The sequence below is a fragment of the Ochotona princeps genome, chromosome 2 (assembly GCF_030435755.1).
Source record: "Ochotona princeps isolate mOchPri1 chromosome 2, mOchPri1.hap1, whole genome shotgun sequence".
NCBI classification, from domain to species: domain Eukaryota; kingdom Metazoa; phylum Chordata; class Mammalia; order Lagomorpha; family Ochotonidae; genus Ochotona; species Ochotona princeps.
The window spans coordinates 162,546,370-162,564,683 of record NC_080833.1 but is presented as its reverse complement, the minus strand read 5'-3'; the positions used below and the strand labels follow the sequence as shown (position 1 = coordinate 162,564,683).

Sequence of the window (18,314 nt, the reverse complement as noted above, 5' to 3'; positions counted from 1 at the left end):
ATTCTGGAATGTGAGCTTGTGGCTTTATTTACTATGATGTTTTCAGTCTGCAGCACAAGGCCTGGGATATACTAGGTGCCAGTAAATACTGGTACAATGAATGGACAAAAAAAACTATGAATAATAAATATCACATTCATGGAGTCCTCAAACTGCTCAAGTTACCATCATGCCTACCGCAAAATGTGGAACTGTTTGCATCCCTAGGACTAGAGTCATAAGCAAATTGCCTCTTTTCTCATTGCATTTGTTTAGCTTCCCTACCCTAAAAGGAGAGGTAAGAGAGAGGCTATTGTATTACAGTATTTTCATTTTGTAGGTTAGTAAACTGAAGTGGCTAAGCATTTTGTTTCTAACACACAGCCTTTATTTCAGAATGAGCAGCCTGCTAAACCATAAATCTGTATGGAGTGTTCTGCATCTTAATCCCAACACTCGTACAGACAATCCGGATTTCCACTATTACGTTTCATGACTCCAGATTACGAGGTGCGATATGCCTCTGAACATAGGTCTGGGCACCTAAACTCGAGCCTTGGGAACCCTGTCCATCTTTCACTGCCCCACTGTGTTGTCACACCACCCAGAACCTTTCATTTTTATCCAGCTCAACAGTCCCACAGTCATGAGATCTTAAACCTCTGCGATCCTTTCTCTACATTTATTGAGGAGGAGCTTTTTATTCCCCCAATATTAAGCTTGCTTTCCAACATAAAATCAACATAAAATTTCTTGAATGAGTGCAATGTAAACCCAAAATTGTACAACAACCATTAACAATAGTATGCAGCAGTATAACCTCAATTCCTATTACTAGGTATCTGTGGAACTAGAAATGACAGCAATACACAGAGTTGGATGGTATTTGAAAAGTTTTAATGGGGACTTCTTGCCTCTGTAATCTTTCATCAATTACTTGTCTATCTTATGTTCATACTAGAAACATTAACTGAGCAGAGAACATATTTCTATTTATTCATTAGGTCCTAAGGTCGTAGAAATAAACATAATTACTATAAGAAGACCAAAAACTACTGATTTGTGGGAGTCAAAGAAAGGTGTACCAACGTTGCAGATAGACATGAAAGGGAGCAGCAAAGGCAAACCTTGACATGATTTCAGAATGACCAGATCAAGCAGTATAATAGTGCCTGTAAGAACCATGGCAATGAATGAGACTTAAGTTTCAAGGATCTTGACCAAATGTGTGAATGGAGACAGTTATCCATAGCTTCATTCTCCCTCTCTCTTTTCATTCTCTCTGTTTTCCCACCCACCGTCTCCCACCCTGCCATCTGCCATGAGGAAGAGATGGGAAAAGCCTGTGGAATGTCTAGTGGAACAAAGTTCTGGCATCAGCAACATAACAAACTATGAAATTCAACTTCAGAGTGCTCTGTCAATTGTAAGAAGTTCTTTTAGCATCTTTAAAAGTTTCAGCACAAAGTTATCTGTACAATAATTACTCAAGGCATTGTTACCTCCTAATTTCTTGGTTATCCCAACTTATAGATGATCAAAAGTTCTCTTAGGAACATCTACATCCCCACATTTCCACCTTGGAATTACCAACCACCTTATGGCATAGTTATCTCCAAGCACGCAGTTCTTTGCTCAGTACATTGTCCCAAAGATACAGCAATAAGACACTGGTCCAGAAATGTATCAGAACCCTTGGAAAACTGTCACATGACTAGGCACTTGGGATGTACAGAGGGGAATCCTACATTTCTTCTACCATCACATCCATTGATGTGTGAAGTTTTTATTTCCAGTTATTGGAAATAAAAGCATGTTTGACATGTTCCCATGCTACTTTTCCATGATAGAAAAGGAAGAGCCAAAAGCCACCACAAACATCAGCAGGCTTTGAAAGCAAACACTTTGAAATCGGAAGACTGACACTTGGATGCCTGACTGGTACTTTACTAATCTCTGACTTCACACAGTTTACGTAAAGGCTCATGTGCTCAGTTTTCTGTCTGGAACAGGGTATACTCTTGCATCCTTCACAAGGCATATAGACTTTATGAGCTAGTGAATTTAAATCACATGGCTCAATGACAAGCACTGTCTACAACAACAGTAGAAATCATTAACCAGCACTAATCTCCAAGAACTTCTGCGGCTGCCCCTGGACATTGTACATAGTCACCCCAATTAGTCCTTCGATTTCTGCCCCACCCCAAATCCCTCAGGAAATAATTTTAGAAAAACATGTTGGAATGGCCTCATCCCATTACCAGAGAGTCAAGGCAAAGTCACAACCAACATATTTGCCTACTGGGTTAAAGAAATGGTTAGCAGGAGCCTGAAACACAAGATAGGGTCAGGAAAAAGAAGCTAAGCATGAGTCAGGAAGTAAAGGAACTGGCTAAAGAAGTCCTAAGGATTCATATGTAACTATGAAGTTATTCCTCTTCTTAGTGTTAAGAGCCTCTAGTCTAGACCTTCCCTGAAGGTCACAGGGAAACGTATGCTTTTAGTGTGTGATATGTTTGCAGTGAGGGTCTGTGTGTCCACAGGCAGGGCCCTGTGAAGCCTGCAGCAGTGAGCTGGTCTGCACCCAGGTGTGTATTTGAGTGGCCAAGTCTCTGAGCAGAGGTTTGATTTCACTGAAGACAAACTGACCTGTGATAAATTAGCTTAAAGCTCAAATTACCCTACAATGGCAAGAGAATTGAGGATTTCGAGGGTAAACTTTGAATATATTTACTACAAACACTAATTATAAAGCCAGACAAAGCCCTAATGGAAAGAAAACAAATTTCCATTTGTCACAGATGCAAGAGTGTACATAGAGATTAGAGCGTATTCCTTACCTGGCAAATATATTGTAGCACATGGAGATATACACACATATACATAGCATTTATTCACACACACAATGGTGTGGCACTAAGCTTAAAATTATAATATTTCATAATTTTAAAAAGTTCAGTTATTTATTTTAAAGGCAAAGCTACAGAGGAAAGGAAGGGAAGAGGGAGAAAACGGTATCTTTTATCTACTGGTTCACTTCCTATGTGCGCATAATGGCCAGGCACAAGCCAAGAGACAGGGATAGCATGCTGATTTCTGTGTGATTGAGCAAAGCCCAAGTACTCTGAACTGTCATCATTTGCTTCCTCTCTGGATGCGTCAGTAAGAACTCAGATTGGAAATGGAACAGCTGTTGTGCAACTGGCACTCTGACGTACTTATGCAAGTGTTATAAGCCATGGCTCAACACACTGTACAACAATGTCCACCTTCCTAACTCAATGTGTGTGTGTGTGTGTGTGTGTGTGTGTGTTTGGATAATGAGTTGTAGAAGGGGGTAGCAGATGAGAGACAGAGATCTTCTATCATTAATTCACTCTTCAAATCACCGTAATAGCTTGGTCTGGATCAGGACAATGCCAGAAGCTTGAAACTCTACTCATACCTCCCAAACGGTTGACAGTGGACTAGCATTGTGCCATCCTTTACTCTCTTCCTGGATGCATTAGCAGGGAGCTAAATGTCCAACTCCATATTTCTGTTTCATTTACCTTTCTTCCCTTTTCCCCTGTATTTCTGGGTTTTCTCTCCAGGGTCTATTTGAGACCACTGTAGAAGTGAAACTGACAATGAGATGATATAATTCTTGATGGGGTATGAAGTTTCTTAGTCTTCAGTTCAATGAAGCTTCAGTTTTGATGTCTGCTTCTTTTATCCTGTACTTTGCATGTTGAGTGCGGTTCCACTCTTCCTCATCTCTGTGCTGTTTTCTGGGAGTATATGAACCAGTCACAAAAGGGGGACAAAGGCCAGGGATAAAAACATTGCTGAGTGTATTCTTTGATAAATAACACTGGGGTTGTTATTGTTTATGGTGGTGGTGATTATGATAAAACAACAGCAGCCTCTGCTTAACTCAGGAATAATATAATCAAAAATTGCATTCCTTTTCTTTCCAGTTACTATTTTATACAATCTTTCCCCAAACCCTCATTGACTCCACTTTGCAAATATGAATAGTGATGTTCAGTATAGATCAACAGTTTGTTCCAGATCAAAGAGCTAAACAAACAACAGCACTGGGATTTAATTTAGATCTCTTGAAACTCAGAGCCTATATAATTAACCACTAAGATAGGAAATAAACCTCAGACTAAGGAAACCCCTCTCAGAAGTTTGGCCAAATTGTCATGAATTGCTTCATTTTAAACACAATTCTAAAAATCTTTAAAAATACACATTTTAACTCTCTATCTTCAAGGGAGATACAACCAGGAAAGCTGATTGTATATGGAGAATGAGAGACCAACATCCAACAAGAAAAAAATAATAAAGCTTTGTCCATTTACATCAAAAGGTCTACAGCTATTACCCTAACATCACCCTTTGTGTTACCAAGTTTATGCCTTTGTAGTATTTGTGCTGATAACAATCCTGGCTTTTTTTTAGTAGTACTAAATTATTATATGTCCCTTCTCTCAATGGTGTTATACCTGAATGTTGGCTCTCATCACTGACTCTGTTAAGCTAGAGAATAAAATACAGACTTTTAAAGCTAAGAAAAAAAAAAACTTAAGATTTTTCTTTATTTTACAAATGTGGAAAATAAAGCCCTGATCAATGGGATGATTTGCTCAAGGTCAGAAGCCTTGCTAGCCAAGAGCACAAACATTGATGTCAAAATGGTTTTAATCTTTAGCTTGCCACCTATTGGCTGGTTAGTCAATGGGAGTGCTCTGTAGGCATACTGTATCTCAGGTTTATTATAACACATTATAATACACCACAGTATTTGTTATACGCTTGTACTATACTGTTATTTTGTTAATACTGAAATACATTATTATGCGAGAACTAGATGGAGCAATGCATGCACAGTACTTGGCCTACATGGCAGATTGATTCATCACCATCATAATCATCATTACCCTAAAGGAACAGAATCCATGCTGCAGCTTCCTGAATCTCTGTCAAAGTGCAGAGTAAGGTCAAGTACACATACTGAGTCAGAGCCCCTCCCCAATCTCTCCCTCAAGTCGGATCCAGCAAGGCTCCACTAAAGGTGTTCACCCCATCAAACATTGGTCACACAGTCAATAGTCACAACGGGCAGTCTACTTCATGTGTGTTTGACCTACAGTTGTGTTTATAGAACTTAAATAGATTTGTGTTTTTTTGGAGAAGCTGATACCACAGTCAACTTTCAGAAACAATGGCTGTTTGTGATTACTTTCATGATCTTGCCAATCCAGCTCCTTGCAGATAGCATCTGGTTGAACGAATTATAGAAGGAGAGATTTTCTAAGCAAAGTTAGAGGGTTGAAATAACTTAGAAGTAAAATTAATTATGAGTCCTAATGAGGTTAACCTAACCTTCATACATAAAGATAATGTATAATGAGAAAATGCAGCTGTGAACGTGAAAGATAAGGGAGAATATAACCTGGGCTTTTTGATAAAATAGAAGTCAAATGCATTTATTTTGCTTCCTATAAAGTCAGGTTAATGAAACAATGGAGGTGTGATTAAAGATGATGTGCATAGCAGAGTAAATTGCACAGAAGAAGAAGAATGATGGTTCGAAGGAGAGCTAATGAATCTTACAAAATGTGAAGTGACAAGAGCTCCTGAAACCGCAAACAGCTCTGTTTGCACTTTCTTTATTACTTTGGAAAATAAATAAACAAACCTTAAAGAGGTCTGTGAAATCTGCAATGCCAAAGTGCTATTCCACTGATTTCAAACTGTGTCACTTTTCAAACTGTGTCACAAATACACATATGACATTTTTCTCACAAGAGTAAAAGTTCCACCCAATTTTCTTGACTTTGCTTGTGGCGAGGTGCTTGTAAACCTCTGGAAAATATTGATGCCCAAACCCTAACTAAGAAATTTCAACATACACATGCTCTCTGCTTGGTGTTGGAGGCTACGTCAAACTGAAGATACCCTAAGTTAAATAAGCATTTAGGAGTCAGTGGCCTAGGACATTAAGCAGCTCTTTGACACCGGCATCCCATATGAAGGTATTATCTCTGCTCCCAATCCAGCTGCAGGCTGATGATCCTCCTGTGAAGCTGGAAAAGCAAGCTACTCATATGGGAGACCCATAGTACCAGGCTCATGGTTTCAGACTGACCCAGCCTCAGCTGTTGAGGCCATTCAGGAACTGAACCCATATCTATATTTATACACACTTATTCCATCCATCCTACTGAATATCGCAGTCTAACAACAGCACACTAGAGAGTATCAGCTATTTATCCTCAGGATCTTGTATCTTCCACAAAACAATTTTACCAGTTAGCCTAGTTCCTGGTGCAGTAGCCTAGTGACTAAAGTCTTTGCCTCACATAGTGCCGGGATCCCATCTGGCCACTGGTTCATGCCCCGGCTGCTCCACTTCCCATCCAGTTCCCTGCATGTGGCCTAGGAAAGCAGTGGAGGATAGTCCAAAGCCTTGGGACCCTGCACCCATGTGGGAGACCCAGAAGAAGCTCCTGGTTGCTGCCTTCGGATCAGCTCAACTTCGGCCATTGAGGCCACCTGGGGAGTACACCAAGAGATGGGAGATCTTTCTCCCTGTGTCTCCTCTCTGCAAATCTGACTTTCCAACAAAAATAAATAAATCTTAAATAAAACAGCCTAGAAAAAGCTTTTTTATATAAATATTAAGTTCTTCTTCTACCAAATGCATACTGCTTTCTTATCACCATGTGTCAAACAATTTCAAATTCCATCATTGTATTAAGGTACAGTCTGTAGTTGGTTGGAGGCATGTGTTCGACATTAGAAACTCCAGAGGCTCCAGAGGCTCTAATGTATGGTCAAGCTGGAGGGGCTCCAAGTATTTGAATCTTTAAACTGTATGAAAGATACCAAGATGGAGTTTCTGCTTCTGGCTTCAGTATTGTTCAGCTCTGGTTCTTGCCATCATTTGGGGAGTGAACCAGCAGATGGGAATTCACTCCTCTTTCAATCTTTCTCTCTAGCCCAAGTTTTCAAATGCACAAATAAATTTTTTAAAACCTTCTTTTCCCTCTCAATATTTAGCACCAAACACCCTTTGTGAGTTTTCAAATAAGTGTGATGTTTTCATCCATTCAAAAACTATCTGTGGAGTATCTGGAGATGGCTGTAATCATTGCAGAACACGTAATTCGAAGCAGATTTGGCATAGGCTATTGGATATTGTGGAGGAATGGTCAGACTGTCAGTAATGGTAGAGGTGATAGCCTGCAAATGGTTCTGTGTACAGTGGGGGCAGTTGTGTGAGAGATCTGTCCTACAGTCTGGGGAGGTCTGGTAGGCTTCCTGCATAGCAAGATATCTATACTAAATGTACAAGAAGACTTAGCTGAGTAGAAGATCACTTTTGGGAGAGTTTCAGGTAAAAGGAGCAGCATGTTTCTAGGTCCAGAATGATGCATGCATAACTTCCATGCAGACCTAAAAGTTGAGGAGCATTAAAGCTGCTATGCTACAGAAGGTCTGTAACAGCTGGAGAGAAATGATCTCCAGAGAAGATGTTGAGACCAGCAACTACAGAAAGAGCAAAAATCAGACAAATCATGAAAGCCCTGACATTATTTGAAGTTTTTTTTTCCGTCCAGATGAAACAATAGAAAACAAGATCCTCCCACCTCTCCTTCACTATGCAAATCTTTCTGATAAAAAAATCTTAAATAAATATTATACTGCCCCCTATAGATATACACAATTACTATGCATGAATTAAAAATAAGAGCATATTTTAAAAGCAAAATCTCTTCAGCATCATACCCAAATGTCATGCTCAAAATAAAATGGCTGAGTGGAAATATTATTATGTGTATGGCAACATACACATAAAAACATTGAGTGAAATCCTTAGGATTGTTCCAATGTCAATTTTGAAATCTATCAATTGATTCAGTCACTCCCAGGAGTATCCAGTCTCTCTTGATTGGTCTTCCAGATTTCTTTCATTAATTTCTTCTCTTTGTGTCTGCTTGTCCTAGAAAGATTTGTCAAACCCCATTTGTACAACTCTGGGCCTTTTTCCACATGGGAAGAGCAAGGCTGACATAGTTCTCTCCGTAAACATAAGCAGCAAGTGACAGTGATTTACACACAGCTTGCAAACCTCTGATTACCAAGCCACGGCTATGTAAACAGGTGTAAACTAAGATTTAATCAGTTTACAAGGGTGGTAAATAATTTAATCTCCCCTCAGTACAGTGCTTGCGAATATAAATGTTTAAGCCAGCATGGATGCTGACATTGTGATGCAAGCGTTCAAACCCTCAGCCAGAAAACCTCTGCCCACAAATGGTCCTCGTGTGTGTCTGCCAGGGCCAGGGATGCAAGAATGGGGCAGAAAGTGGAAGACTCACTTCTTCCAACATCAAGCTCAACCACGGACCGGGAGTGCTGGTGAAGTATGTCTCTACCCCTAATTTCTCCTAGTCCCAAGACTTTTCTCTCTTCCTCCTTCATTCTTCACCAAACTGTTCTGCAAATGTCTGAAATGGTTTCTGCTGTGTAAAAGAAACATAAGAGAAAGAGAGAGAGAAAGCAAAACAAGGAAAAAAAGCTAAGGTTCAGGCCAGTGGGAATAGCATTCTTACTTGAAGACTACCTGAGTGAGCATCCACCATCTGTCCATGTGTAACTATGGTCGTTGCATTTGGATCCTCTGAAAATCATGTGGTATGTGCTGTTGGTTCTCTAAACTAGTTTTGAAAAAACACAGAATCTGAGTGCTGCCTACCATGAATACATCATTCATAACTTCAGGTTCTAGTGAGTTTGATTCTTCCCTTTGGCTAAGTCGGTAGGAAAGGAGCTTTCTTTGGGCCTTTTCTGGTGCGGAAAGCCTGGAAGCCTGCATAAGCAAAGATGGGAATACAGAGAAAGGATGGTAGTGAGCTGGAGAGGAGGCAGCCTCATTTTCTTCTGCCCTCTTAGACAACTGTAACTTACAAGCAAAGTTTCTATCTCCTGGCAACATTGGTAATCCCATGCCATTGTTAGTTTTAAAAAATCATAACAATTAAGATGGCCATTCTTTGAATAAGTCCTGAAAAACAAATGGATTTGATTTTCTCCCGTACTTACATAAGATACCATAGGAAAAGAGCAGCTACCATTTATCAAATTTGTGGAGATTTCTTCCCTAAATGTTTTTTGGTTGTTTTGCCTGTTCAGAAAGTTTATTTTTCTGAAACCGTTTTGTTGAGCGATTGGCACGCACCATGCCCACTCCTAGCTATGAGTCTAGGAGTTTCACACACATAGCGTGCAGGAAGGAGAAGACAAGACTATCATCTAACAGCAATGACTTACATGTGTTGATATATACTTTCAAAAATTAATATACAAAGTTTTATATTTTACATGCATTATTTCATTTAGTTTGCACATGAGCTCTACCAGATAGATGTTAATGTTATTGTCGTTTCTGGCATTGTGTGAATGTGTCCCCCCAAAAAAGACATGTTGGCAGTTATTCTCAATGTAATAGTGCTGGGATTTGGGGCTCAATAGGAGGTGTTTGGGCCATGAGGATTCCACTTTTGTGAATGAATGAATGAATGCCAACTAAAGATGCACAGAAGGCTATAAGTTCAATCTCCTGCTCTCTTCTCTACATCATGCTCTCTGCCAAGGTGTACATAACGCAGCACAAAAACCCTCACAAGTGCAGGGCAGACCCTCAATAGAGCCCTCCCAGCCCCAAAACCGTGAGCCCAAGGTCAGACCCTCAACAGGGCCCTCTCAGTCCCAGAACCGTGAGCCCAAGGCCAGACCCTCAACAGTGCCCTCCCAGCCCCAGAACCGTGAGCCCAAGGGCAGATCCTCAACAGGGCCCTCCCAGTCCCAGAACCGTGAGCCCAAGGGCAGATCCTCAACAGGGCCCTCCCAGCCCCAGAACCGTGAGCCCAAGGGCAGACCCTCAACAGGGCTCTTCCAGCCTCAGAACTGTGAGCCCAAGGCCAGACCCTCAACAGGGCCCTCCCAGCCTCAGAACTGCGAGCCCATAAGTTTCTATGGTGTTGTTTTACAGTAGCACAAAGCCATGTAAGCCAATTCCCATTTGACAAATGCGAAAACCATGCCAGAGAAAGTTCCCAATCTGACTAAACTACAAAGACATATCAATGGGGACCAGTTAGGTGGTTTCTCCCAGAGCCTGAGAGTAGGTTACTCATCCTGAAAGAGGATATGCCAGGACAGAGTGAGAGTCAGGTGACATGGGACACATGAGAGGTTTCAATCCTGACAATCACTGTAGAATTTAAAACAGCAAGAAACAAGCAACACCTACCTGACACCCTGGCCTCTCCCTTGGGAGAGAATACCTTTAGAAAACACTGCAAGTCATCCATCAATTGTAATAAACAGCAAGCGAAGACAGACACAGAACAACAAACATTCAAGCAATGGGCAGCCCAAAAGGTCTTCATAATCATCTCCAAAACAGGAATGTGGGATTTCTAAGAGGGAGGGAACAAGGACAAGATGTGAGAGGAGGAAGGACTTTGGAAGACAGGGGCACTGCAACTCACCTCCTGCTGTTACTCCCCACACTGGGTTCTACATAATAGCCTGGTTTGCATTCGTATTTGCAGATGGTGCCCACATCATGGTTGTGCTGGAGGCAGTGAGGCAGGAGCAAGTTGGCATTTGGAATGACCGGCAGAGTGTCACACTCCAGTTTGCAGTAGACTTCTGGGAGAGACCAGAGTCCGTCTCCGAGGCATGTCAGCCACGGGTTCCGTCCTGACTCCAGGAAAGAGAAGTATGGGATGTTGAGGACAGAGTCCAGACACGGAAGAAGTAGAAATCAGACAACTAACTGGCATTCTTTGAAACGCATGTTATTGTTGAGTAGGATCTCTGGACTCTTACTTCAAATGCTCATCTGACACCTTGTTACCTACGGAAGACTCTCGTGGTCCCCATTACAGAGTTAGAGTCAGATAACCATTTCTCAATATGAACAAAAGAATGGCTATTATCAAATCATTACATCGCTTCCTATCTATAAATAATAAAATATGAGAGCATCACAGAAGCACCAAGGTAATAACTGATAATACTTTAACAATGCATACCATTGCCAGGCACTATTCCAAGTCTTTTATGTGGGTTAACTCTTGTAAACTTCAAACCTTAAGGAAATCCAAAGAAATATATCCTGTTATTCCCCCTTACTGTGCAGATGGGAAAGTTGAAATTTTTATAATTTTCCTGAGGTTAGTAAGGTACAGAGTCAGGATTTGAGCTCAGTCTGATTGTGAAAATCGATACTTAAATATCATAACCCAGAGCCCTACATATGTCATTGCTTCTCTCAGCGGCACAGCATGGACTTCTCACAGCAGTGACATCAACCATCCCAGATCTGGCAAATCATAATCTCTTGGATAAGGTGCAGAAACTACATTTGGAACAAGTCTCCTGTGTACCTGTTGGGCACATGGATGTCTGGGAGGATTGCAAAGTCAAGAGCAACATGAGGGTTCAGGTAAAGCAAGTTCCACCTCATCTTCATGGCTAACCAACAGTATAGCTGGGTACAAATCTTATAAGCAGACTTCAAGAAATCCATTGAAAAGTGGAATTAAAAGGCATACTTATTTGGTGAAAAATATCTTAAAATCAATGTATGGATATTCATTTATATATATTCATTTATGTATATATACATTTATCGTTATATATGTATATTTATTCATTTATATATGTTTATATATATTCATATATGTGTGTGTATATATATATATATATATATATATATATATATATATATATATATATTAAGCATTTTCCATGACTTGAGAGAGATCTTCCACTTGCTGGTTCATTTACCCAGAATGTTTGCAATAGCCAGGGCTGTGCCACACCAAGGGCAGCATCTTGGAAATCAGGCCACAATCCCCCATGCATGTGGATGTTAGGGGTCTAGGCACATGAGTTGTCTCCTGCTGCCTTTCAGAAAGCATGAGTAGGAAGCTGGGATTAGGAAAAAGCTGGGACTCAAACCAGCACCCCATATGGGAACCAAGTATCACAAATGGTAATTCAACCCATTGCCCCACAATGCCCACTATTCCTCCATGAACTCCCTTTGCATAAATGTGTTCTCACTTTTAACACAGAAATAAATACATCTGACTCCTAGGTGATTGCAATATTACATTTCAAAATAGGCATGGTTAAGTATTTCCAGATTACAAATCATATCAGGACATGACATGTACTGGTTGGCTTGATGCGGGTGCACAAAGTCCACTAAAAACAGAACAAAGGCTTATTCAAGAGATCCTGAGCTGGTGCATCCTTTAAGTAGTCAGAAACAAAGAGTAGTGATGCTCTTTATTGCTGATATTACAGAGGAGGGTAACACAACAGAGCCAGTGGGAAGGTGTTTGCAAACGGACTTGTAGTGTCTCAGTGAAAGCGGTGCTGAAGAGAATTTAGATCATCTAGACAGTACCTTGAAGCTTGGCTGGTGGGACACAAGATATTGAGCAGCGTTTCAAATATCCGGTTCCCTCTGAGCAGGAGAAGGTGGCATAGTTCACCAAAGACGGGTCAGGAATGCCACAGTCCAGAGGCGTGCAACTCACAACCATGTCCCAGTAACCAGAAGCACATGTGAGCAGGATCTCCTTCTAGAAACAGAAATGTCAGCTTTGTCAAGTTCACACAAAAGGGTTTATCAGAACATTCGTAGTTTCCAGGCTTTGAAAGCAACCCAGAAAGTATTTGTCCACCTATTCAGTACAGACAAAATTATTGTGGTGTTCTTCTTTATTCCTCACGGTTTTCATACATCATCTGCCCATGCCCAATGAACCCTGTCTGCTACTCTAAGAGAGTCACTGACTGCCAGGGCTTCTATACACCAGCTTTGCTGCTTGCCCTGCCTTTGCTCTTCCAGATAGTCTCACTGTGCTCTCCTCACCCTCTTTGTCCCTAGGAGTGACTCTGACCTGTGCCTGTGTTCAGGATACTGAAGAGGAAGGGGGAGATGGATGCCAGGGGCTTGTTTTCCTTCTTCCAGAAGAGGTTGTTGCTTTTCCTGCATCATCCAGCAGTCCTCTTCCTGCAGTATCTGTCCTTTCTTCCTGCGGCTCTTCTACTCCCTATTTGTCAGGTTGACCCCTTCATCCTGGGGTACTGCACCACCTCCTGGTGCTTTCTCGAGATTCTCCCTATGCCTTTGTAAGGAGTCCTTTTGTTAAATTCTTTGAAAAACCTCCTGTATTTGAATGTGTCAAATGTTTCTTGCTGACACTCATAAGCAAGGTGACACTACTATTGAAAATATCATTGAGAATGGTTCAGGTATCTAAACACAGCTGAAAATTACTGCATCCAAAGCACTGTGCAGATCTTGCAGTGAATCTTGATAAATTCCAGCCCTTTGCTAGGGGCTATCATTTCAGTAGGGGAGTCCGGGAGCAAGGACCAAGACTTAAAATGAACAATGGCCCTCTGGAGCTAAGAATTCACCAAAACAGCAAATCACATGTTGAAACAGTGACTCAGGAGAAGTCAGAAGGAGGAGCACTGCATAAAAAGGGAAGAAAAGTATTCAGCAAAGAATGAAGCATATTGGTGGAGATCTACATTGATTCATTATAAGCCACCATTATGTTTAATGATAGGAAAGTATGCACTATAAAGAATGCAAAGATAGGGCCATGTGTGGTGGCCTAGCAGCTAAAGTTCTCGCTTTGCACATGCTGGGATCCCATATGGGCACCAGTTCTAATCCCATTGGCCCCACTTCCCACCAGCTCACTGCTTGTGGCTTGGGAAATAAATCGAGGACAGCCCAAAGCCTTGGGACCCTGCACCCACGAAGGAGACCAGGAAGAGGCTCTGGGCTCCTGGTTCTGGATCCACTGAGTTCCGGCCATTGTAGCTTCTTGGGGAGTGTTTCAGCAAATGGAAGATTTTCCTCTCTGTCTCTGCTCCTCCCTTTATATCTGACTTTCCAATAAAAAAATTAAAAGAAGAATGCAATGATAAAAGAAATAGAAAACTGAGAATAAATTAAAAAATAATATAAAAATTAAGCCATGTATACATCATACAAAGGGACTTCAAGAAGTTCCTGGAAAATTGAAGATAAAAGATGGGATTACTTTGATTAAAATAAACTTTCAAAAGATTGTTTACTTATCTAGGAAGCAGAGAGACAAGATATTCCTTTCTCTGACTCACTTCTAAAATGCCTAAAAATGCTGATACTGGACCAGGCCTAAGACTGAGATGAGAATTCAGGCCAGGCTGGCTACAATGGTCGCAGGGACACAACCAGATGTGTCATTACAGCTATATCCAATGTATGCATCAAGAGGAAGCTGAAATTAACAGGGAAGCCCATATTCAAACACAGCACCCTGATAAACAATGGTCACCTTTGTTCCAGTCCAAACTGAAGGTCCCTTTGTGCTCCTGTGTAGTGGCACAAAGGCACCATAAGGGCTGAAGTAGGGACTGCTCTCATTGAGCAGGGAGAAAGTAAATCTGGGGAAATCTTCAAGAATAATTACACAGGGAAGACATGATCTCTGAACATGATCAGGCCTTCTTAGCTGTAAATGAAGAAGACGGTGTGAGGATGTCCAGGGTGAGGCCAATGGAAAGACCAAGGGTCTAGAGACGTGTAGTCTCCTGGATTGCTTGGGGAAACTGTAGCAGCTACTTAAGAACCTGGGATGCCAAAGATCAAAAGCACAGAAGGAAGTCTCTGTGCCTGAGCCAGTCATCCCTCCAGGAGACAATGGCAACACCAACGCCATAGCTCTATGGTTGCCGACGGCACCTGTCACCCAACAGTGACTCCTGACCGGCTGCTTCTCGTTGCTGCCCCGTGTTTCCCTGCTGCCTGCCAGAGGGACCCAGTTCAAAAACACACACATTTTTCTTTTTAGTTTCAGTTCTTGTGTCAACAAAAGGCAAATATCCCTACTGTCTTGTGATCATGAGCTAGGGCTGTTTTTTTTTTTTTTTTTCATGGAACCAGCCATGGGTGACAGAAGTGTGGTGAGCCGGACAGCACTGTTGCTGATTCCAACATCTGGTTGGCAAATAAGTCCCAGCTTCCCTTTCAAACCCAGATTCTGCCCCTTACACACTTATCACAGCCTGGCCATCTGGCTCAAGCCACTAATTATTTAAAGAACATCTCTTAACCTAACTGTGTTGCCTGGTTTTTCTCCTGGCTTTGCTATGTATTATTTGTTTTGTTTTGAATTTGCTCCCAATTTCAACATATTGTAAGCCTTGTCTTTTTTTCTCTCCCTTCTGTACTTATCACAGAAGTATATATTCAGGTCCTACCTTTTTGTTTTCACTTTTTCATTCCTCTCCAACTTATTTCTAGTCACTTGGTCTCAGCCAAGAGTCTGAGAAATAATCTCATTCTAAAGTAGACAAAGCTTTGAGATGAGATAACAGTATCATGGACCAAGAAGTCAGTGCCTTGAGGCAAAATATAAGCCACCTGAAATACAATATCTTGTCTTTAAACTTGGACTATCCCAATGAAATGCTCTCACAAGTTCATAACCTGTTAAGCAATCAACTGGCACAAAATGGGGGAAAATTTAGCCTTTTAGACCATGATATCTGACTAACAATCATGTGGCCATGTGTCCTCCTGAACCCATATCTTCCCTTTTTGCTTTGTAAGCACCAGTGTCTTCTATCCAGTGCATCCTTTCTCTATTCCATACTAAAGTCTTATTTTCTAATGGCTGGTTTCATGCTTCAAGTTCATCTGCAAAGTATTCTACATTCTGAAGGAGAGCTTGAATGGAAAGTGCTTAGTTGCGAATGCATTATTGTGCTCAGAATGATGGCAGCCTATCTGTGTGCCTATTATTGTACCAGTAGGTTCATTTTTAATCTGTCCCCAGAGTAACTGAATGACTTCAGCATTTTTACCCTTCTTATTTTGCAAATGTGGAAACAAACTTCAAGAGATTAATTTCTTCTGTTTGCTTTGACCCAAAATTGCACACCTAATACATGGCAGAGTTAAAATTTCATGAAGATCTGCTTTCTGAGTTGCACTCTAAACACAAACATTCTACTACCTCTATATCCCCTTGACATCCTGAAAAAAAAGGTGTTGCCAGATTTTAAAGTTGAGTTGCAGAAATCTGGAAAATTCAGCCAGACTAGAATCATAGTAGAATCCGTTCCCTGAGAACATATGCAGTGTGAGCGCTGTTTATCCAGCTCTCATAGTGAGGGTTGAGGAGGACGAGCGGACAATTGATTGCATTGGTTGATTGTAACCCAGTTGGCCTTTTAATTAGGGCAGGTCTAAATTGTAGCTTTGTCATCCTGAAGGTAAAAGTGGGAAACATAATTTTTAACCAAAATGTTAAAAACATGGGAAAGAACAACATGTACTCACTGCCCACCTGGAGAGACAATTTATGCCCCCTAGTTAATCAGAACCGCACACACTCTTCTGTCATGCTTCCCTTTGCTGATTAGAGTTCTCATTGTTTCCTCTTTTGAGCCCTTCTCCAATCCAGCCATAGAGAAGAACTTGAAGAGCTTCTTTCCCCAGGGCCTGGGTCTCAATGGCCATGTGCTTCCAACTCACCTGAATGGGTCTGAGATACTTCCCACTGCTGGTTTGAAGAACAAACCCTCTTTGGCAGGTGATAGCACACTCCATGTGACCTGGGCCGTGAGAGGTACAGTTCACCATATCCGTGTGGTCAAGGAGCAGTGGTGCACAGCTGTCGTGGTCCCCACAGGGCTGGTGGACACAGCTGGGGATAACAAACAGAGGCATCTTAGGACTGGGTGCGAACCCAGGGGCAGCAACAATGACCTCGCAGCTCCCACTGTGAAAGGCCCCTGAAGAAGAGACGATGATTTTTTTTCCATAAACTTCATTCAAATCACCACCTTCTACATTACCTAGAATCGCCTGACATAATAAACAAAATCAGAAGGGGAAAAACAAACAAAACAAAACAAAACAGCTACCTGACTTTGGATAGCTCTGCTGGGAAACTAAAATGGTGATGGGATGAGGCAGGCAGCAATGCCAGGAGTTCTGTATGATGCTCAGTGAATGGATCATGGGGCACAATGACGTCCCCGGGAATAACAGGCACAGGACACAGCTGTGGAACAAATGCTACAGGTGTCTGGATGAAGAGTGAACAACAGAAGTGGTAGAAAAAAATTATCTCCTTACTGGCTGATATGGAAATCACTTCGACAACTGAGATAGTCATAGGAATACACACCACTGAATATCAGCACAGATGAATCAGCGCTAACTGAGCTCATTAAAGAAAACTCACCCCATTTCTGATTTTGAATGAGTGCTTCCAAACACGTCCTCTCAGCAGAGAACTGCTGCCCAGATCACTTGGGCCAAAATCAACCAGGAAAAGGAGGGAAAAATACAGACCCCATGGTTCAAGGAGGCCCAGCCAGGATCCCAACAGCAGCAAAGAGGCAGTGGTGCAAACAGAGCTACCCTCATGCAAAACCCTACAGGTGAAAACTACGACATTGGTCCCAGGCTATCTGGGTTAGAACTCTGGCCCCACCCTGTATCACCTGCAAGACTGAGAAATACTTTTTTCCCGTGTTTTGACTCCTTCTTCTGTAGACAGAGAATGGAAGGGTCCATGTCTCACGGATCTGTTTCTGTCTCCACGTTAGCTTCCTCTGCTGCTTGCTGCTTCAGGCCCAGGTGCGACACCCACTATTGTCATTATTCTACTTATCAGTTCTCACATGTACCTGTGGTCATTTGTGGGTATTTCTAGCAGGTCTTACTTTCCAAAAATTCCTGGAAATCTTTGTCCCAGTGGGATGTTAAAGATAACGCCCTCCTGACATTTCTCTCTGTCTTATAGTCATGTACGCATTTTCTTGTTCTGTAATTACCTATCCTTTTATCCACCACGCAATTAGTATCTGAGTGTCTCCTAAATGGTGAATCTCCTGACTAGATCTTGAGCTTCTTGGAGAAAAAAAAATTCATTTGATGTATTTTTTTAAAAAAAACTTCCTATTTTATTCTAGTTTCTTTGATTAAAACATGTGTCTTTCTTGAACTTTATAAGAACTTAAAATTTCCCTTTTACTATTCAGAATAAGTTTTTTAATCCATCAAATACCTTGCTATAACATGGCTAATAAAAATTTGCCAAATCAAATTTATTCATGGTATAAACAGCGAAGTAAGTGTAGGCCTCCAAAAACAACATCAGTTAAAGTTCATATTGTTCTGAAATATAAACATACCTTTATGAAACAATGATCCAAGTATCTTGCTCTATGCA

At 41.4% G+C, this 18,314-nt stretch overlaps 1 protein-coding gene across 1 annotated transcript in view; it reads right to left on the bottom strand.

Annotated features, from left to right (window-relative positions):
- PAPPA2 (pappalysin 2) overlaps nt 1-18,314 on the bottom strand; it is a 230,588-nt gene that overhangs the window by 59,234 nt on the left and 153,040 nt on the right. Inside the window, exons 14-16 of the mRNA XM_058660702.1 lie at nt 16,607-16,778; nt 12,467-12,644; nt 10,533-10,746 (exon numbers count right to left, since the gene is read on the bottom strand). Of these exons, the coding sequence (XP_058516685.1) occupies nt 10,533-10,746; nt 12,467-12,644; nt 16,607-16,778 (564 nt within the window). The remainder of the gene's footprint in view (nt 1-10,532; nt 10,747-12,466; nt 12,645-16,606; nt 16,779-18,314) is intronic.